Source organism: Nannospalax galili, unplaced genomic scaffold (genome assembly GCF_000622305.1).
Source record: "Nannospalax galili isolate Female #2095 unplaced genomic scaffold, S.galili_v1.0 scaffold263, whole genome shotgun sequence".
NCBI classification, from domain to species: domain Eukaryota; kingdom Metazoa; phylum Chordata; class Mammalia; order Rodentia; family Spalacidae; genus Nannospalax; species Nannospalax galili.
This window is the reverse complement of record NW_008350402.1, coordinates 1,821,516-1,843,536: the sequence shown is the minus strand read 5'-3', so window position 1 is coordinate 1,843,536 and position 22,021 is coordinate 1,821,516. Positions and strand designations below refer to the sequence as shown.

At 47.2% G+C, this 22,021-nt stretch overlaps 1 protein-coding gene across 6 annotated transcripts in view; it reads right to left on the bottom strand.

Annotated features, from left to right (window-relative positions):
* The window catches only part of Pax5 (paired box 5), a 192,748-nt gene that overhangs the window by 169,231 nt on the left and 1,496 nt on the right, over window positions 1-22,021 (bottom strand). For 4 of the 6 annotated variants that reach the window (XM_008847694.2, XM_008847697.2, XM_008847696.2 and 1 more), the window contains exons 2-3: window positions 10,286-10,451; window positions 4,371-4,568 (exon numbers count right to left, since the gene is read on the bottom strand). In XM_008847694.2, the coding sequence (XP_008845916.1) occupies window positions 4,371-4,568; window positions 10,286-10,451 (364 nt within the window). Of the gene's footprint in view, window positions 1-4,370; window positions 4,569-10,285; window positions 10,452-16,375; window positions 16,419-22,021 lie in introns of those variants that run through there. The other 2 variants (XM_008847695.3, XM_008847699.2) reach the window with 2 other exon arrangements.

The window sequence follows — 22,021 nt, the reverse complement described above, 5'->3', positions numbered from 1 at the left end:
ACCACACTACAGAGTGAGTTCCAGGCTAGTCTGAACTACAGGGAGAGACCCTGTCTCAAAACAACAAAACAAAAATAAATAAACAAAATAGACTTAAGCAAACTAGCATCCCCTGGCTACCTCCAGCCCCTGTATAGGAAATGTATTTGTTTATTGAATGAATTGTAAAGATGTATAAGTTGTAAGATTTTCCATAAATACCTGATTTCTAGGTTGTCTTGAAAAGTCAGAATACCCAATAACATAGACCTCACATTCTCACATGGATATTAACCAGTTGGTACTGAGCAGAGCTTCCTCTCTAAACAGGGAATGACACTTGTCCCCAACATTTGGACACAGAATTGAAACAGAAGAGGAAAGACCCCATTCTACCCATTTTGGTCAGATCTGGGGCAGCCACCTGCAGTTGACATCCAAACTGGATTTCAAGACACCCCCCAACACATGCCTCTAGGGGTGACTAGTTGAGAGGATCCTGTGGCCACCAGGCTATGAATGCAGGCACCACCCTTCCCCTAGCTCTTTGAATGTAGGGAATAGTGAGAAGTTGCCTCTGTGGGAGCAATTTCTCTGGGAGGAAACCATGGAGTCTCTTGATACTTGCAAGGTAGATATTTGAAGGTGCATCCATCTCAATGCAACAGAGCTTTGCTTTCTTATGAAAAATAAACATAATGCTGCAATGGATGACTCAGGCTTTCCAGTGGTGGGAAAGGGTGCATAAGGCAAGAGATTATCTCACACTTGGGGAGCTCCCACTGAAGATGCAGTGAGGAGTTCGAAAGCCGCTCCCCTGAATGGAGCACTAGAAAGGGCTAAGGAGTCCAGGCATCTGTCAGACAGTGACACATGTAGCCGTGACACTCCGAAAAGGAGTTAGGAAAGAATCTGCTGCTCCTACTTGCCTTCTTCTCACAGAAAGTCATTTGTAGAGACCTATAGGGTACTGGTAGAAGACCACCAGGCCATCTCTTACCACCGAACTCTGCTCTCACCGCTATCTCAAAGTCACCTTTCTTCTGTGCTTCCTGTCTGGGCCTCAGCGTCTATGCCTGCCACAGGATGGTCAGGCCTGACAGCTAAAGGAAACCACAGATAAAAAGACCACACTGAGACACAATCAGCCAGCCACTCTGTGGATGAAGACACCCAGAAGGCCCCTAAATCTAGCCATGGACCCAGTCACCAGCACCAGAACCTCCACCAGCACAGGCCCAGGCATGGAGAATCATCAAAGCCTGATGTTCCTGGGTCACTCATTGAACTCTGCCCTCTACAGCCTTTGTCACCTCTGTATCCACTGCTGTCTTTGCTCTACATGTTTCTTTGAAATAACGTACTTTTTTTTCGGTCTTTTTGAGACAAGGTCTCCCCGTAGCTCCAGCTGGCCGGAAACTCACTATGTAGAACAGGTTGGCTTTGAACTCACAGAGATCCACCTGCCTCTGCCTCCCAAGTGCTGGGACTACAGGTGTGTGCTGCCACGCCTGGTGAAATAACTTACTTTTGACTTAAAATTATTTTAATAACATTTATTTGTTTATTTATTGGGTGGCATATGTGGATGTCAGAGAACAACTTGTGGGTAGGGGAAAGGTCACAATGTTCACAAACTCACTGGTATGATATGGCACTTTGATTTTTTTCTAAATTGCATGAAAATAAATTCACCATAAGTCACGCTTCCTTCTTGCATTACAGAAGATATAAACTGGAGCCTTGAATATGGGCTATGCTTGAAATGAGTTGTCACCATTGAAAGATATAGATATTTCACATGTACACACATACACATATACACAGAGAGCCTAGTTTCTAGACTCTCTTGAAGAATGTAAAAAAGTCTGGCAAATAGTGAGCCCATGCTCCCAGTGGCATTCAGCTGGAGCTGAGAACAACTGCCTTCTCACAGGACCATGCTTACCTCTCCCGCTCCCCCTATACACCTGGCTTGCTTCCCTCATTAAGCCGTCCATCTGGTTCCATGTCAGGCATTAGAATTTGTGACCCCCATGGTCCATCATATCATTTTATGTGTACCCTACATTGGGAAACACATGGGCCCCCAAAGCCTGACCAGGGGTTTGGTCAAGGTTATTTTACAGAGCAGACTAACCACTCCAATACCACCTCCTACATCCCTGCCTCTACATTCTCCAGTTACTCCTAGCTTGATGCTTCCTGCCTCGCAACGCCAAGAACCCAAGCAGAACAGAGCTTAACCATAGGAACATAAAAATAGATGAGCATTTGAAATATGACTAGCCTGAGTTAAGATGTGCTATAAATATAAAGTGAAAATCAGATTTTTAAAACTCAGTACCCAAAAATGGTCCTAAGAGAGAGACTGTAAAACAACTCAATGATGTTTATACTGGTTATACATTGAAATGCTTTTTTCTATGTTGGGCAAAATAAATATAATCACAAATAATTATGCCTTTTTTTTAACTTTTCCTAATGTCTATTAGGAAATTTTAAGTTGCACATACACTGTATCTAATGCTAGTAGGGTGCCATGTTTTAACAAAATTCACATTCATCAGATAAAGTTTCCCTGGAAAGGTGGCTTAGATCGCTGACTTACCAGCTCTCTCCCACAACAGAACCTCCACTATTCTTCAGTGTAACTTATTTTTTCCAGAAGAGAAAAATAATAACCCTGTGCCCAGAAAAAGTCACGTTACTTTTCGTGTCATGGAAATCCTATAATGAGCCAAAAGTGGGGAGCTCACAACTGGAGCCTTCATAATCCAGAAACAGAAGAGGCACTACTTCCCTCACCCCTAAGCCCACTGCCATCATTGCCCGCCCCCCTCAGCAGCTGTCCTCTAGGACAGGGCTGAAAAGCTTGCACCTGATTCCCCTCAGCCTTGTCTTCTGCACGCTGCAAGATGTCAGGGTCTCAGTAAGGGTTTGCAAGAGAAACAAAATGGGCCAAGGATTTATGAATCAGCAAGACTAGAAAGGTCAACACATTCGTCGCACAGTGACTCGGAACACTGAGTCCAGCCAAGGCACTATCATGAAGACCATAGGGAACCACAGAGACATTCCAGTCTGATGCTCTCTTTCTTGCAAGAATGAAGAGGTCTCTATGCCAGACAGGCTCAGCACTGGCCACAGAAGGGTATGACTTTGGAGAAATAGGGACAGCTCAATTCCTAGTTTTAGTCTTCTGGCTTATTTTTCCTTTGTGGAGTTCAGAGAACAACCATTTATATTCATCTCCTCAGGACTTCATTCCTGACCGTCGGTTTGTTTGTTTATTTCAATTTTTGAGGCAGGATCTCATGTACTTAGGCTTTGAACTCAAGCTCTCCCTGCCTCCACCTCTCAAGTGCTGGGATTACAGGACCCCACATCAGGATCATTATGTAGTATAGTACTAGGGATATAACCCAAGGCTTCATGGATGCTATGCAAGCACTCTACTAACTGAGCTACATCCCCAGCCCCTGTCTCATTTAAAAAAGAAAATTTTCTTTAATTTTATTTATTACTATTACTATTGTTTTGTGTTTGAGTCAACATCTCAGGCTCAAAATCTCTCCTCTCCCAGCCTCCAGAGTACTGGGATTACAGATGTGTGCTACCATACTTATCCCCTGCCAGAAATTTATTTTAAAGTTCTGACAGTATCATTCAATATTCCTTGGATCAACCTAAAGAGGAGAAGGGGGAGGTCACCATTGTAGCTCCCAGAAAGCTCTTATGCCTGACACTATATTATGTCTGGTTTTCTCTTTCTGTGTGTAAGATTTGAGGGAGTATAAGGACTTCATCTTTGGAGACGGAAGACCCACATCAGAATCATCAAGTCCCTGAGCTCTCAAAAAAAAAAAAGATCTGCTGAGATTCCACTTTGAGATGAGATGATGGCAGAAGTGGAAAAAAATCTTTACCTCCTCGTTCAAATGGGGATTTTCCCCACCCTCACAGGTTCAATCTCTGCCCAAACCCAAACGGGAGGCTGAGTTCAAACCTCTACATGGCTTAGCACTTGGACCTTGAGCCCCTGGCAGGGATGGGGATATTTGCGAAGGCATAACCATGACAGTTTATGCAAAGTACTCCACAAAAATAGATGGTAAGCAGGGTGATGGGAGTCACTCCAGGCTCGAAAATTCTCAAATTGTCGGGGTATTGGCATGGTCTCCTCTCTTTGGGCTGTGGACTACTGACCCCTTTAGAGAGGAAAAAAGTAAGAGATCCAGTGGGCCCAATTAGCAAACCCCCTTGTTCACTAATCCCCAAGAAGCCTGGGTGAAAGGAGAGGAACCAGATCTTCAGGGATGGCATACACAGAATCTTTAGTACATCAACCCCAGCTAACTCCCCCATCCCAACGAGCACCAGCCCCTCACCTGTTGATGGAGCTGACGCTGGGCACAGTGTCATTGTCACACACTCTCTCTGCTAGCAGTCGATCCCTGATCTCCCAGGCAAACATGGTAGGATTTTGGCGTTTATACTCAGCAATTTTTTCCACCACTTTGGGCGTTGCAACCTTTGGTTTGGATCCTCCAATCACCCCTGGCTTGATGCTTCCTGTCTCATAATACCTAGGGACCCAAGAAGAAAGGAGTTTAGTTAGCTACAGGCGGCAGCAACATGGATGAATATTTGAAACTGAATTAGCCTGAAACAAGAGGTGCTTAACTGTAAACTATAAATCAGATTTCTAAACTCAGTACCCAAAAAACCTGTAAAATATCTTGCTAATAATTTTTTGGTTTTTAAATTTTTTGTATTACCTTAAATTTTTTGTTTTGTGGGCATGTGTGTGCATGTGTGTACTCGTGTGCATATACAAGTGTCAGAGGACAACTTGCAAGAGTCAGTTATCTCCTTCCACCATGTGGGTTACAAGGATTGAACTCAGGCCCTTAATCTTGACAGCAGGCACCTTTACCTGTTGAGCCATCTGACCAGCCCACTAATAATTTGAAATGATAATTTATATGTATTGAGTTATACAAAATACACAACTGAAATTAATCCTAGCAGTTTCTTTTCACTTTTCTTAATGTGCTACTAGAAAATTTCAAATTGTATTCATGGCTCATATTATATTTTATTGGACAAAGCCAGCAGCAAAATTCCTTCACATTCATCCATCATTTCACAGATCACAGAAAGCTTTTATTAGTTTTTCCATTTGATCCTCAACAGGTCTGAAGTACATAAATTGTTTTAGATGAATAAATAAGCGAATGAATAATTAAATGAATAGTCACCCCTCTGGGATATAAAATAGAGATTTATAGAGGTTAAATGTCATCCTTGGGGTTGCACAGGATTAAGGTGTCAGGACTCTAAATTTTCCTTGAAAAGTGGCATAGACCGTCAATTTGCTGACTTTCCCACCACTAGCAGAATCTACAGCATTCCCTTTAATACAGCTTGTTTTTCCAGAAGAGAAAAACAGTAGCCCTGGTGTAAAATTAGAAGGAGTATTGGGTTCCAGAATTAATGGGAAACATGTATTAGAAGTCAAAACCCCAAGCAATCAGAAAAACCAAGCACAAGTCCCGGCAGCTCGTATACAGACCTCCCCTGAGGTAAATGGCTGTTTCTAAGGACATTTCCATGCTATCAGCTTTTCCTCGTTAACGCAAATAGGATGTCAGGGTTTTACAGCAAAACCGAGACCAGGGAGAAGAGTGGCATGAAAGATCATTTCAGGGGAGAACAAAAAATGACTTGGTTCCTTTTCTGAATCTGAGCCGTCACTAGGTGTTTCTCTTGGTATTTACAGAGGAATTCTCGATTTCCTCTTCCAAAGGAGATTATCATGCTGTTCAAAATTTTTTAGACAAAAGACATTTTAGGAATTACCCATAATTTTTAAACCTAACATATATTTATAGAAGTCACGGAATGAGGCTGGGAGTAGTGGCACTCATCTGTAATCCCAGTATTTAGGAGGTGGAGACAGGAGGATCAAGAGTTCAAGGCCAGCTTTGGTTACATATTGAGTTCAAGCTCAGCCTGAGATACATGAGAGCCTGTCTAAAAAGAAATTGAAGGAGGAGGGGAGGGAGGGAAGGAGGGAGGAAGGAAGGAAGGAAGGAAGGAAGGAAGGAAGGAAGGAAGGAAGGAAGGAAGGAAGGAAGGAAGGGAGGGAAGAAGGAAGGAAATGATTCTGATGGAAGAATGGAAATACGATCCGAAAGCAATGTCAGAACATTTACAGGGATGTTAAAATTCTCAGCTTGGGTAGTTTGGTTAGGGCCAAGCAAGGGAATATTATAAGAAGAGAAGAAAGGATTCTATTTTTCATTGAGAAGGGTCAGACATTTACAAATTCTGACCACAAAACAAAACTAAACCTGTCTTCCCTCTTTATAAAAATTGTTGGAAGTAGCCGGGCATGATGTTGCATGCCTTTAATCTCAGTACCCAGGAGGCTGAAGCAGGTGGATCTCTGTGAGATCCAAGCCAGCCTGGTATACATAGTGAGATCAAGGCCAGCTGGGGCTACAGGGAAATCTTGTCTCCAAAAACGAAGCAAAACAAAATAAAAACAAAAGCAAAGTGTTGAAAGCACTTTTCTAAAAGAAAATATGAAACAGGTTTTTTAATATCCATGAAAATATTTTTTTGCTAGAAAGCTAGAAAATCTAGCACAGAAACTCCTGAAGATCCAGGAGTCCTGTCAACTTCTCAAGAGTCAATTTTCACTACAATGTAACAACTCATATTTAGGCACAACACTCTAAGCTCTGCAGGCTCTTCTTTAAATTACATAGCTCCTCGCCCATCTTTTGAGGCCAGCAGGATTTTATAGAAGGGAAAATCAATGTATCAGAAGACTGAAGAACTCATCCAACTCCTGACAATAAAGGTGATAAGGCTTTCAAACTAGACTCTGAATTCAGTGCTCTTCCCTACTACAACAAACTTCTATTTTGATTACAGAATTTTAAGTATTGGTAGTGTCATTCTTACAACTGCAGAGAGCTTTACTGTTTGCCAGGCATTTTCTCAAGCATCCTTCATTCATGCTCTGAACCAATAGCCAAGAGTACCTGTTAGGGTAGGGATGGTCTCAAGATAGAAGTGACAGACAGTCCTGTGTTTTCAAATTATATCAGTCAAATGAAACTACAATCACCACACAGAAAATCACAGGGCAGCAGAATAAAGTCCCCAGTTCACATGGCTAGTGTGTGGCAGCATAAGGCTCCCTATCCACCCACTTGAGTAGGGCCAACCGTAGGTGTCTGCAGTCTTGACACGAGAGGCCTCTGTCTTCCATTTGACTGACACGTGGGCCAGGCACTTAGAAGGCAACACGGACACTCCCGAAACCCCAACTCGCGACTGTGTCAAGTGAGGATTCAGACTTAATAACCATCCTTTCATCTCAGCAAAACAGCCGTGCAGCCCTTTGGCTTACAGACAAAAGATGAGCGGCAGCCACCAGCACAGTACCCTTCTGCGCAAAGAGTGTTAGGTTGGGAGTCAAGAGGTGCGGTGCCTGTCAGTGGCTCAGACACTAACCGATTGTGTGATCTTAGCCAACTCACTCAGCCTCCCTAGGCTTCAGTTTCTATAATAGGGGAATGTATTTGCCCTGCTTTGCTTGCAGGGTTGTTGTAACAACAGAAATGTAGGATGATTAAAAAAAAAAAAAAACTTAACTAAAATAAAATAAAGAACATTTGCATAAAATAGAGTACATGGGTTAGGGATTAAACCCCACTGTTTTATCTTTTACTGTGTAACATGCCACCCGATTCCAAATGACCTGGGGCTCCCAGTGAGAGGTGACAACAACCTCGCTCTGGGTGATCTAACTTGACCTCACATGCTGCTGAGCTGTGCCTGTCCAGCCCCTCTGGCCTTGAGCTCCAGACTGGATGTCCATGCTCCTGGCAGACCACCCACCTTTCTGAGGGGATGGGGATCCCTGCCTGCCTCCAGGGACTTTGCCTGCCTTGTTCCACAGCCTTTGAAAACCACAGCCACATACACACACACCAAGCACTCTATAAACTTACCCTGTGAGTATCCATCAAATTCTTTAGAGAAAAAAAAAAAATCTGTGGAACGAACATCCCCAGTTGAGAAATTCCCAGTCATACTGTTTTAGGGCTGAACTTGTTTCTTAAAAGGCAGTTCTAATTAGAGTGACATTTTGTCCACTGTGGTTCTTAGTTATGAAAATAATGAGCTATGAAATTCCAATTTATTGTTGACAACTTAAACGGCCAGGCACCGGAGCGGCGCCTAACTTCCGAGTGCCACTCTACCCAGTGACAAATCTATTCTGACCCATGGGAGGCTGCTGGCAGGCTTAGAAGGATCTCTGTCCCCCTCGGTCTTCATAGGAGATGCAGAGGGCTCCTGGACACAAGAACATGAGGACCAGTCATTTGGATGCCTCCTGTGAGAAGGCTTTAGGCATCTTGAAATTTGCAAACAGCAAGCAAAATGTCGGCTCAGCAAAGATGTCTCAGCAAAAACAAAGGAAGGGCCTCCTCTCCCCATCGCCCTCAGTACAAAGAAGCATTGCAAGAAGATAGCGGAGATCCATTCAGCTCTGCAAGTCTGACGTTGGCATCCTCTAAGACACTTACCTCGCTCTCTCTCTCTCTCTCTCCTTCATTTTTCTACCTCTTTCTATTCTCTCTTTCAAAAAGCATTCTCTTTTCCCTTTGTTTTGTCCTTTTCTCTGCTCTTTACCTGCTACTTTCTTCTGCTAGGCTCACTCTCATCTTTCTCCCTAAACCACCATCTTACAAGAACACCAGGCTGATTTCCTGTGGTCCTTCCTGAACTCTGGCTGGGACTCATTTGTTGACTGTTAAGCAGGAGTGGAGTCCTCTGCCTCCACTGCTGGGGTGACTCATGCTGGGCAAGAAGGTGAAGGATAGACACAGGGATCAATGGTCCTAAAAGAACTATCAGATTCTTGGTCCCAAAACCTCTTCCTTTGGGGAAGACCCTTCCTTAGGCAAGACGCTTTACAAAGTTATTCAACACTATTGCTCCCTTTATCTATGAGAATCCTTAAATTCCAGCAGATAGAAGGAAAAGAACAAGCAGAAAGTCATGATGTCACCAAGAAAGGCCCCAAAATACTTGAAAATTCTTTAAAATAATTCATTTATTCAGGCACCTGTTGTTAATCCATAATGCAAGTTACATGACAAAGATGGGCTTTGGTTTGGGGGGGTTGTTTGTTTATTTGTTTTTTTACCTCAGGAAGGGAACTAGTGAGAAATCACGGAACAGCTAAACTTGAGAATATTCCTGTCTACCAGGGCAGACCTAGAACAACACCATATTCTCAGGAGAAAAACAAAAACAAAAATAAAATCAAAACCAAAAAACACCACCACTACTACTGTGTTTGGGGTTTTAAGGGAACACTGGTGGTCCAAGAGCCATTTAGGGTTCATCCCAACCCAAGCAGTGAATGGCCTGACATTCTTGGGCCACTCACTTCACCTTGGCAGGTTTGTTTCCTCATCTTAAAACCTACTTGGCTGGATCATGCTGAGGCTGGCGGGCACTAAAGGGCTACTCGGCCCTCTGGGAGAATTGCCATTGTTAGTATTTTGCTTGCAGCAAATTGCTGGGTCAAGTGGCAACTTTCAAATGTCAGATTTGAGAGTTAGTGTTTGTTTCTGTTTTGTTTTCCTCCTTCTAATCTAATATACACTTAGGATGCCTGTCACTACAAAAGAAACAAAGCACGCAGAAGGAAAATACTGCAGCTAACATAATGAAGTTGATCCAACTGAAAATAATGGCTGACTTTTAAATGTACAATGTGCTCTTTGAAAATATTAAAAAGGAAACAGTGAGGACTGGGGGCGTAGCTTGTGATAGAGCAAATGCTTAGCATGTATACAGCCCTTTGCCAAGAGAAAAAGAAATTCAACTCTGGTTATATGATATTATAACCTATGGATTTTCCACCCAGCTGTGACCTTGGCCTCTAGCTCACCCAAGAGGTTCAGGGGAAATTCCCAAGAACCTCTCACTGTTGGGTTCTTTAGAATAATTCACCAGACTTTGGGGAAACACATTGTCCCTCCTGACAAAGTCATCCTATTCCACATGTCACTTGAAACAGGGGTTTCCCACAGCTACTTTGAATTAGATGGTCTCAAAAGGCTTTGCAAACTCTAAAGTGGTATGTGTATGGAGCAAAATACTGTCATAGTGTCAATTTAGTAGTGGCATATTCAACAGCTGCAGGCCAGGGCCATCTTTTAGGTCTTCATTTTAAACATTGAGGGAAGCCTGGAGCTCCTGCTTTTACCTGCCAAGAATTTTGCTGACACAACCATGGCTGACCCGAAGCTGCCTGGAGATGTCGCAGGGCCTGACACCTTGATGAGCAAGTTCCACTATCCTTTGGCGGACTACATCCGGGAGTGGTCGTCCATTCACAAAAACCCCCCCAAGCTGATTCACTCCTCCATGTCCTGGAATAGATCAGAAACAAAAGGCAAAGGGAAGGGTAGTTAGAACCAATTACATAGCAGAAGGCCCCTGAAAGCACCCAGAGCCCCACTGATCACAAATGGCCAGCAGGCTGGCTATCTTGCACCTGGAGTCCATTCATACAGATGACACAAGGCCCCTAGATTGTGTTTTAACATCAATCTTAGCTTCTCTCTATCTTCAGCCAGTCAGTTGAGCCACTGACAGCAAAGGTCCCTACACTATTTCTTTTAGTTACTAGCATTTAGCATTTTCCTCTTCATTTTCTTTCTTTCTTTTTTTCTTTTTCTTTCTTTTTTTTTCAACAAGGGAATGTGTAAATGAAATCTATACTAAAGGAGCGCAACTTTACTATGCAATGCTGAATATAAGGAAGATCCCAGGGAGAAAATTATGTCCTAAAATAATCAAATTTAAAAAGGAAAAAAAAAAAACAAAAAAACAAAAAACGGTGGCACTCTTCTTCTTTGAAAATTATCTTTAGCAGGGCTTGCTAGTGCACGCCTTTAATTCCAGCGCTCGGGAGGCAGAGGCAGGCAGATCATAGTGAGATCCAGTCCACAAGGAGTTTCAAGCCAACTGGAACTATATAGTGAGATCCTGTCTCAAAAAGTAAAAAGTATTTAAAAGTGAAAGACTGTTCTAACACCTACATCTCAAAGAAGAAAATGTTTTTCAATCAGCCATCTAATCCAAGAACCAAAGACTCTTTTTTTAATGACCTGCATTTTCAGATCACTGAGACAAAACCTAAACACTGTCTCAATTTTTTTAAAAAAAATTTAACTCTTCCTTTAGAAAGGTGAGGCTAGACTTGAGCACTGCATCTTCTCAGAGCACACAAAAGAAATGGGTTGCAGGGCCTTCTGAACATAGCACACTTCACTGAATCAGGATTTGTTAGAAAGGCATGCCCCTGGAATTTTTGGCATGTTTTGAAATTGACAAGCAACTTTAAGTTAGCTAGGAAGAAATAAGAAAGATTTTATGAGGGCTTTAGGGTATATTTTAAGGAAAAAGAGTCAGGGAACATCCCTCTTCCATTCTATGCTCCCTTTTCCTACATCGAGGTCCATCTGGAAGGAAACAAGGACTGGAGTAAATTGAAGAGCCAAACCAGTAAACACAGAGTGAGCCAATGTAGCAACATCATTGACCTTGTAGCTGTTAATCAGCCACTAACTGACATCGCTAAGGACTGGAGCCAAAAGCCAAGTCCAAACATGTACTACTGATGCTGCTGGCAGTTCAGAGGCCAAGGAAGGGGAAAGCTCCTTCCTTAGGACAGACTGGACTCCAGAAAGGAAGACAAAACACCTCCAAGGTCACACACATATCCATACTCCAACTCTAAAACAGAAAATAGCCACCACATCTCAGTCTCCCCAACCTCATCCCAGTCAGGGACTTAACTATGACCCAGGCCTATAAGCATCTGAAATTGAGGGATAAAACACCCATAACATAGCCTGTAGCCTTAAAACTGCCCAAGCAATTAATTGACGTTTCCCATGAATATTTCTCAAATTCTCCCAAATTCTCGAAGCTCGAGCTTATGCCAAAGAAAAAAATACAATTTTTTTAGATAACTACATTACTTGATTTCAATCTATGCTGACTTTTTCTCTGATTTTCAAAATGTGTTTTAGTCTATTTTGATTATTGAAAGTTTAAATATATGAGAACAAAAAGGGTCCCACTGCCAAGCATGACAGCATATACCTGTAGTCCCGGCACTCAGGAAGCTGAGGCAAAAGAATTGAATACTTGAGGCCAGGCTTGGCCAAATGGCAAAAATTAAAAAAAAAAAAAAAAAAGGAAAAGTGTCCCGAACAGGATTTTATAGCCAGGAAAATAATTATGTAGCTTACCTAAAACCAGAAAGACAGCTTTGTTCTGGGCCTGGAAGCATCTAATAAAAAAGGGTTAACTAGATCTTTCTAGAACAGGCTGGATTTAAGAAAAAGAAAGTAAGTTCAAAATTGGCATGAGCTCATTTGGGAAGACAAAGGGCAGGAAAAGGAAGCTAAAATACCCAGCACATTTTTGATATGATCTAGGGGTCCAGACATTGCGACCCATCTGCAATTGCTGTACCCCTGGCAATTGAGAATTCCTGCCCAAACACAGTGGTAACCTTCAGAGAACTCCAGTGTCAAGAGCAGTCCTGTAGGGTATTTATGACTTTAGAGGCTTATTTTATATCACAGAAAATAATACCAAGGGTCTCTAAATCACAGCAGAGCTCCCAAACTACCTGACCACAGGGCTAAGCTACTAATACATTTGCAAAGTCTGAGGCACATGTCCACAGCTGACACATGGCCTAGGAGACTCTTAACGCTCTTAACTTCCTAGACAGGCCCCAAAATCCTCTTGGTTCTTTTGCCTCAGACTCAATTCTACTGAACAGAGCTCTTTAGAACTGGGAACTGAGGAAAGCCACTAATCTCTAATTGGAGAAAAGGGAAGCACAAAGTCTGAGAGAGTATGTGGGTAGGACAGAGAAAAGACAGGTATGTGCAAAGGGTGCAGATAGTGGAGGCTGAAAGAGGCAGACAGCAAGGAAGGGAAGGCTGGACAAGTAGTGGAGGCTTAGGCAGTCAGATGAGAACAGGAAAAAAAGGAAGGAAGAAAGGAAGGAAGGAAGGAAGGAAGGAAGGAAGGAAGGAAGGAAGGAAGGAAGGAAGGAAGGAAGACTGGAGAAAACAAACCAAACCAAAATAGAAGGGGCATCTAGAAGACAGAGGGTTTCTGTGGATGCGGATCTTTTGTTTCCTCCTCCAACCCCCTCAAGCCGCTCCTTGAATATCCTTAGAGACTCAAGTCCTAGCCTCTACTTCTGCTGTGGACTCCAACCAGGTGAGGGCTCATCTGCCAGGAGGACCCTGGGCTAAAATCTAAACTCAGCTAAACTTCCTAGGGGGAGTAGAATTTACAGAGACTGACGCAGAGACAGATGCAAACAAGTCAGGCAAAAACTAGGAAACAGACACAGAGATACAAGTGAAATACAGGCCAGTCTCCACAGAGCAAAGCAGGAATTGGAGGAGGACAGAAGAAGAGTTATGGGAGCCCCTAGGATATTTATGGCTATGGCCTGGAAGAAGCTAGCTTCTTCTGATGCTCCTAGCCCCTGATAGGGACATGTTGCCCACAAGGGGCACTGCCCACACTTCAAGCACCATGGCTGGCCACAAGTTATTAGGGGGAAGGTCTCTACTGACTCAGCTGAAGTTTGAGCTAGAAGACCCCTGGATCATTGAAATTCCTCCTAAATGCATCAGAGTAGAGGAAGGAAGGGGAACACAGACATGCAAATAAGAGCCCGGGACTCAGCAGAGAGTCTCTGGTGGATAGCCAGGTGCTGCCACACTTAACAGTCAGACCATGAATACAGAAATGGTTGGACTACACAGAGTGAGAGCCTTACATATGTGTATACACTCAAACAGTCCACTGTGCTCTCTCTTGAATCTCAGCCTCTCTCCTTCCATGAATCCTCCAAAGTCTAATGTTTATGCTTCAATCAAGAAACTAAAGAACCAGCCACAGATGACTTTTGTTAGTTCTTTTGTCTCCCTAAGCTTAGTATCATCTTCTGTAAAATGGAGTAACTGAAGGTTTGGGTGATACTCAAGTGTGGCACTGGTTAGAAATGTACTTGATAACTAATTGGTAAAGATGCTTGGGGGAAGGAACCATCTAGAGGAGGGTCATTGTGCCAATGTGCATGATGGGCCTGGAGTAGGGTATAGGGTACCTCTTAACTCAGAAGCTGACTTTCTAGCCACGCCTGTTCCTCCCTACAGAAGCTGTCCTGCCCAGAATTGGTGGTGGAAGATGGGGAAGGAAAGGTATAACAAGAGAAAAGTGACTAGGAATAAAGATGAAAAAATGGGCCCCTAATACACCAGTCACATTTTGGGATCTATTTGCTCCCCAACTCCCATCACCAGCAATTTAGGAGCCAGAGTCAGACTATATTGTGCAAGCAAACAACTTTGGGCACAAAAACTGAAGGTTCTTCCAAAGAAGCCAAGCACCAGCTCTGGAAGCTAGGCTGACTGGGGCCCAGCCCCCACTGTGCTGCCAGTGGGTTGAGAATGGGAGGAGGGGGCAGATTGAAGGCCGGGGTAGGAAGGGATAGACATTAAACAGTTGGCTACCCTGCATCTGGAGCTGCCTTCTCCAGACAGGCACAGCCAAAAGACCACCAAGTCTGATGCTATCTCCCCAAGGGCTTGGGCATGACCTCTGAGCTACAGAGCTCTGGGCAGAAAGAGACAATGTGGGCCTGTGGATTTCCACCAGTAATGAGAGAAGCACAGGGGCGAGCCCTCCCCATCTTGTCCCCCAGTTGCTTCTCGGCTGAGCTGAGAGCTTGCCCACCTCTCAGAGTATTGCCCCTAACTCATTTGTTTTCAGGCTCACTCTTTAAGGGCAGAGCCAGACTCAAGTCTGCTGGAAAGGCTGCTGAAGACGCTGGGGTCCCGTTGGACTGGAAACCGCTTGAACCTAGCCCTCAAATGGGGAGGAATCGTTCGTACTGGGACAAGAGCAAGCGGCTCTCGGCGCGAATCTCGCCACTGCTTGGGAGGATTACCTCCGCCTCGGATATTGACACAAAGAGAAGCTGACCCGCCTGCAGCCGGCTTCGGCTGCCTAGACAAGCTTTCCCCAGCTGCCAGGCCACTCGGCCCTCCATGGAAGACAAGAACATTCTTGCCCCAAGCTCGCCTTCTCTCCAGCCGGGTCTCTGCTGCCTTTGTTAAATAGGGGACCCACAGCTAGAGAAGCTGGATCCTGGCTGGCTGAGGTGAACCTAGCTTGAAGTGGGCTCCTTCCTAGCCACGGAATAACTCCCTAGTCTACAGACCGCAGAGACCCGAGCTGGGCACCCAAGCGCAGGCTGCCAACGCCTGTCGCCTTCCTCTGGCCGGCTCTACAGCCAACAGAAGGGGAACGCGATTCGTTCCACTTGGAATTTCCTTGAAATCTCCGAATCTAATCCAGCGTTAACTCACCGTGAGAAGAGCGCTCGTTAATGGGTGAACTAGAAGGAGCCCAGCGGTCAGGCTAAGCTAGGGCCTTGCTGGTGCTGCAAATGACCCTGGGGGGGGGTCTCCTACACAGCACTGGCTATTAGAAAGCAGGGGAGACTGCATGTGACTAATTAGCTTTTTCTTTCTTTCTTTCCTTCCTTCCTTCCTTTCTTTCTTCCTTCCTTCCTTTCTTTTTCTTTCTCAAAGCCATCACAAGGCAGGCGTCCTACAGAGAAGGACCTAATGGGGTCTTTAAGGGTCTCTGTGTGTACTGACCGACTCCTAAACTGAAGGGAAGCTCAGAGACTAGGACTTCGTTGATTTTTCAAATTCCCTCTCCTCGACCCAGGATGCCTTTAGAACCCTGGACCTGGTGTCCTCTCTTGGCTCCCAACCTCTTTCTTCACACATACAGGAACGGATCAGGGTCCCACTTTCCCTCTGAGCGCCAGTCTCCATCAGTCGGGTGGCTGGAAAAGGCGCCATCAGAGTTGGAGTATGAGGCGCTGACACTCTCAGTGACCTTTACTAAAACTTCCTGGCCTCCAGCTGGCCCGGTCCCAAGCCTTCTAATGAGTCGGAGCCAAAGATGTGTGACTCCGCTGCTGGAGCCCGGGAAAGCCTGCAGCTAGCTGCCTACATTTACTCTATCTCGTTGCTGGAGGCGGGATTCACCGACCAGGTGCCGCGGCCCGGGTGTTCAGCATCTGCAGCCTGCGAGCCTTGCACTTCGCAAAGTTGTCTAGGCAGCTACAGAGGGCCAGAGTCTTCCCAGACTTAGTACCTGCCCCGCAATCCGGCACCCCCACCCCATCCCGGCCGGCCGGAGAGAGAGAGAAACGAGCTCGCCGCCTACTTACTATGCATGGATGCAAACGGGTCGTGCTTACAGTGTATTTCCATCGGGGCGCTCCAGACTGCAGGCCGGCCCACGCCGCCGCCTCCCGGCGCCAAAGGGCTGCCCAGGGCGGCTAGGGACTCGCGCCACCAGGCCGGGCACTGTGTGGGCTGGGCTCAGAAAACGCTGCTGGAGCCTTGAGGTCCCTCTCAGAGCCGCTCTGCACACGACCGCGGAGAACTGAGCGCAGAGGCGGGAAACTGCGCTGAGCGCAGTGGGTCTTGAAGCCGGCGCCCAACTCCGGCTGGCTCTGCTCCCCGGCGGGCTCAAGCGGCAGCTCCCTGGCCACCCCGGAGAAGCTGCGGCCAAGGCGCCCACGGCTTCGAGGACATAGCGCAGGGGCCCACCCGCGGGACGACTGGGAGCCCCCGGCCTCGGGAGGAACAGCCTGGAGGAGGCCGCGGGAGCACTCGGCCCCGAGTCTCACTCCCGGAGCAGCGAGGCCGGCGGGCTGCCAGGCTGGTTCCGCGGCCTCGCCGCCTCTAGGGTCAGCCCTCGAACCCGCGGTCTCCGCCAGATCCTCCCTCGCTCCGCTTCTCTGAGTCTCTGGGGCTCAGCCCTGCCCCTCCACCTCTCTCCAACTGGCTCTCCGACGTCTGCGACGAAGTTGCAGAGAACTTCCTCTCCCGCGGCACAGGGGCCGCGGCCGGTTGCAAGGTGCTTCGAGGCTGCTGCTGAGGCTGAGAATCCGGAGAGCTCCGGAGCTGCCGCCCTCGAACCCAGGACCCGCCGCCTTCAAAGTTCCCGCGGGCCCCGCTGCTCCCCCATCGCTGGCACCCGGAGTGGGAACAACGGCGGCCGGCCCTTTCGCTCCCCGCGGCGCGCCGCACGCCTACCAACTCTTCCAGCCCTGCTGCGCTCCCGGGGGTCTGGGTGGACAGTCCTCCAGCGCCTCTTCCGGGACAGCCGCCGCGCCCGCCCCGGGCGTGGAGCGAGGGATCGAGGAGAGGGCTAGGGGCCCTGCTGCCCAGGCCGCCGGGACGGGCGGTGCTGGGATGAAGCCCCTGCCGGCTTCGGTGCCCGCGCGCCCGCCGCCGCCGCCGGCGCCAGCCCTCCGCCTGCTTCGCGCGCACAGTGCGCCACCGCGCCACCCCGGAGCCGCTTTCAGGACCCGCTGCGTGTGGACAGCGCCGCCCGGGGCTCAGCCTCCCTCCGGGCGGGGGCGGGGCGGGAGCTCACCTGCCAATCACGCCTCATCAAGCCAATCAGAACGGGGGCATCGGGCCCCGGCCCGAAATACTGTTCTATTGGCTAAGCAGCCCTCGGGCTCCGCCTGATTAGCGGATACCTGGGCAATGGGAGAGAATGGGGGGCGGGGCCCAGGCGGCGGCGCCACGTTCATTGACAAACGCGTGGGGCCAAGGCCTAGTGGATTGCTAACCGCAAAGGGGGAGAGAGACGGGGGCTACGCGGTGTCTGGAGAGTCCGGCTGCTGGTCCCACAGGGCTGACCTTCCTGCCCGCGGTTGGGATTCGGGGATGCTCAAAGACTGAGGGCAACCGAGACGGGGAAGAGGGTGAGGATGGGGGAAGTAGTCCCCTGGAGGAAAAAAAGTAAAAATGCCCACAGATGTTGGAGGAAGATGTGCAGCGCAGTAGAGCCCGTTTTCAACCTAGGTGATGAATCTGTGTGCCTGTACCTGTCAGTTCTGACCTCACTATGCCCATCTGTGAAATGGGCAGAGTTTAGTTACGAAGTTTTGATGCAGGCTGTTTCCAACGGAAACGTTTCCTAGTTTTATCAAGCACCTACTAAGCAACAGCCGCCTCCTCTGAGCACTCCTCTCTCCTTTTCCTACCCATAGAAGTCCCAGTTCTGCAGTAACCAAAGGGAGAGCTGGGAAAATACTACTTTAAGGTTAGCAGAAATGCTCAGGAGGTGGAAGAAGAAGCCGGACCTGAGGCTTGGACCGAGGTGTCTGAGGCACAGAGCGCTCGGTCCTCTCTCCAGTCTCAGAAGTAGGAGCTGGCAGATGCCTTTCGCCCTGGTGATACACACACCTCAACGCTGTCCACAGGAGCATTTCCGCATTTGACACATTGCCTCCTTGAAAACAGAATGAGGCCACCTGGCATCCGAGAGCACCTGAAGCCGACCCTGGGCGTTTGCTCTTATCTTACAAGAGTCTGGTAGTGTGGCACCAAGAACACTTCAAATGCTGCTGTTTCCTGGCTTTCTCTCTCCAGAGTTCCTGTAGCTTTGGGAATAAAATAGATTAACTTCCAGCAGAATTCTCTTGGCCCAGAAGAGAACTTTAACCAGATCAAGTCTCAGTTTCTCAGGAGTGTAAGGCCCTGGGACCACAAACAAAGCAGTTGAACCTTAAAAAATGAAGTGTCTCCTTGTGGGCTGCTGTAGTTCTGTGAGCCCCACAGTCCGCTAGGACTCTGCACAGCACAGATGCTGAGCACCCCCTTCCCCAGTAGCTGTGGGTGTAGGTCAAACATTCACCCCTCCTGATCCATAAGCCATGATCTTCTAATATTAAACATAAGCCCACCAAAACAGGGAATCTGGGGTGTCTGCTCCAGGCTCTAGGAAGGACAGGGCCCAGACTGGTCTGGGGAGGACCCGCAGGTTGTTTTCTCCATTTATTCTCTGCATACATTTTCCCTTCTTTTCCATCCTTCTCTCCTTGCTCCACTTTTAAATCTCTATACTGGGTCAGGCCTTGGTTCCATCCTCTATGGTTGTCTCAGACCCAGCTGCCCCTGACAAGTAGGCAAGTTTCCCTGGGCTTACACAGTCCCCACCCCCACCAGGGCACAGCTGCAGGAAAACGGCCAAGGCCAGCCTCTGGGGGCCCAGAAGGATGCAGTGTACAAGGGGGTGGGGTGGTAGTGTTCTCTCTCCATTGTCTGGAACTTCTGCCAGTTCAGATCTTTGGCCCCATACCCACCCCTTCCTTAGGGCAGGGTTGTCACAACAGGAGAAGGATTGGATGGAATAGGGTTCCACAAGCTTTATTCCCAGTGGAGCAAATATCACTAGAATGCAGATTTCCAGGCCAGACTTGTGACTCTGAATTCCCACTAGTGAGGCCAAGAGTGTGGGGAGAAACAGCCACCTGACCCTTGAGCTCAGGCTTACAAACACAGATCTAGAATCTTAGAAGTAAAAAGGTTTTGGGGTTCTGTTTTCTCCATTTTCCAGATGTGGACCCAGAGAATGGGAGGCAAGATGCAACTTGCCAAGGTCACACTCTAGAAAACCTGGGATAGAAGAAAGGCTGTAGGCTGGAAGGGGAGATAATGTCAAATTAAAGAACTCCGCTGGGAAATATCTGCAGGAGCCAATTGTCCTGTGCCACTTGGGCAGAATTCCTAGGGGCACTTTAAGGGTGGGGTGAAACCACAGACATCATTCCAACAGGCAGAGCTCAGATCCCCCTTTCATACAGCAGACACTCAGCTTTGGACATGTTCTACTGTGTGGATCCCACAGAGTCAGCCAAGCCAGTACATTAAAAGCAGCCCCCTCCTGCACCTAATGGTCCACAGGGCAGAGGAAATTTCCTTGTGAGTGGGGTGTGCTTGCTACCCCTGGAGCAGCTGATTTTTGAGAACTTGCAGTGCCAAAAGAAGTGAATAACTCTGATATTGCCACCTACATCAGCCTTATAGGCAGCCAACGAGTGGCTCAGAGATGTTAGGTGGCTAATCCCTGGCAGAACTGGGCTTCAGTGTCTCAGTCCTACCTCTGTAGACCTCAGAGAGAGATCTACAAAGCAGAGACCCAAGAAACAAAACCACTGAGGGAATTCAACTTATGTAAAATAGACTTGCTCTGGGAAGTTTTGCCATGGAAAAAAAAGCCCATTTGGGGAATAATGTTTGAGAAGCCAGAGTACATTTGGAAACAGAACATCCACCTCTGTCTGCAATCAGAGATCTCACTTGACTTGACAGGACTCACACCCTCCTCCCAGCTTCCTCTTCCCAGGCTCCCCAACCCCCCCCCCCCAATCACACAGCAGAGCCAAAGCCTCAGAATGTTCTGGCCTGAGATCAACTCTTACAGCCTAATTCCAGCCCATTTTCCTGCTCTTTCTTCCAATAAAGCAAGAACTTACAGGAATCAGAGTGGTTGTTCAGTTGGGGAAAGATGGGAGATGCCCCAGACATTGCTGTCCTAACTTAACAGGCTCTCTTTAACCTTTACTTTTAAAAATGGCAAAAAGGAAAAGTAACTGGTCTGTGATTGCACAGAAAGTGGGACATAGAGATGCCTGCGTGATTCCTGCACCTGGATCAAGAATTGGCCATACTTGGCCCAGGTATGCTACAGGAATCATTGAGGAGGGGAATATTTAACTGAGATTTTCAAGGAGTGAAAATTGCCTGTGTTGTGGTTTATTATCCTTATCAGCCTCCCCTTGCAGACCAGTAGCACCAAGACAAGCTCTCTCTCCCAAAGACTTAAGACTGGTAAGCTCTTTCCCGGCTTCTTGTGCGTGGAATAGAAAAGAACTTCTGAGATGTTTCCCAAAGCTTTGTGAGATGAGGTTTCATGTGTGGGGAGCACTATTATTGTTCTCTTCTAGGCTCATTCTAGACTTCCCAGCACCCAGTGGGAAAGTGTTCAGTATATCCAACTCTCCCTAGACCAGGGAATCAAGAGCTCCCCCAATAGTAGTAAAAGAAGTCATCTATCTCCTCTCCCAGGGGGAGTGCAAGGTCTAGCAGCTAAAAGGTCCTCTTCCAGACTTGTTTCTGTTTTATGATGCCATAAGTCCCTGCGCTCGCTCTCTCTCTCTCTCTCTCTCTCTCTCTCTCTCTCTCTCTCTCCTCTCCTCTCCTCTCCTCTCCTCTCCTCTCCTCTCCTTTTCCTTTTCCATACTACAAAGAAGAGACCAGAGAGCTTAATGGCTCCCTGCTGTGTGATGACCTTGCTTAATCTCGGATTTAGAGCCACAGTGACCTTGCAGATTGGGAAGCTAAGGTTGGAAGGAGGAAAGGTATATGATTCTGAGACAAGGAAAGGACACTCTGGTGGTTTGCAAAAGGCCTAGAAGTTGAGGGCAGAAACCATTGTAGAAAGTAGACCTAGATGACCTTTGAGTACCAGCCTAGACAATCTCTCAGTTCCCTCCTTCCTCTTCCCTTAACCTGGGCTCCAGACCTTCAAAGACTAACGGAAAGTACTATCACCAGAGGTGCTGTCCCTTCCCAAGCAGGCAGCTCTTAACCTAACCCATCAGTAAGGGGCGTGGCTCCTGGAATTTTAAGCTCCAATCCTATGTTTCCCCCTACACAAACCCCACCCAGTCCAACAGCACAGAGGAATGAAATGCTTTATTGATTGAACGATTATTCAGGCGATTGAACTAATCAAAGAGCCCATCGACCGCCATGAATTACAGTCTTTGTAGACAGCCTGTTGTCGAGAGAGGCAGTCACACAGACCCTCTTTTTACTCTCATGCATATGCATCCAACCTATTTCCCACACATAAACAACCCTTAGTCCCAGGTGCTGGTACCTTTGATCACCCTACTGCTTGGGGACAGGAAGGTTGTCTGGGAGTTACAGATGGAGAGGAGGGACTCCTGTCCTTTCATCCCAGCAATTCTCTTCCAGTTCCTACCCTCACTTCTCATCTATGATGC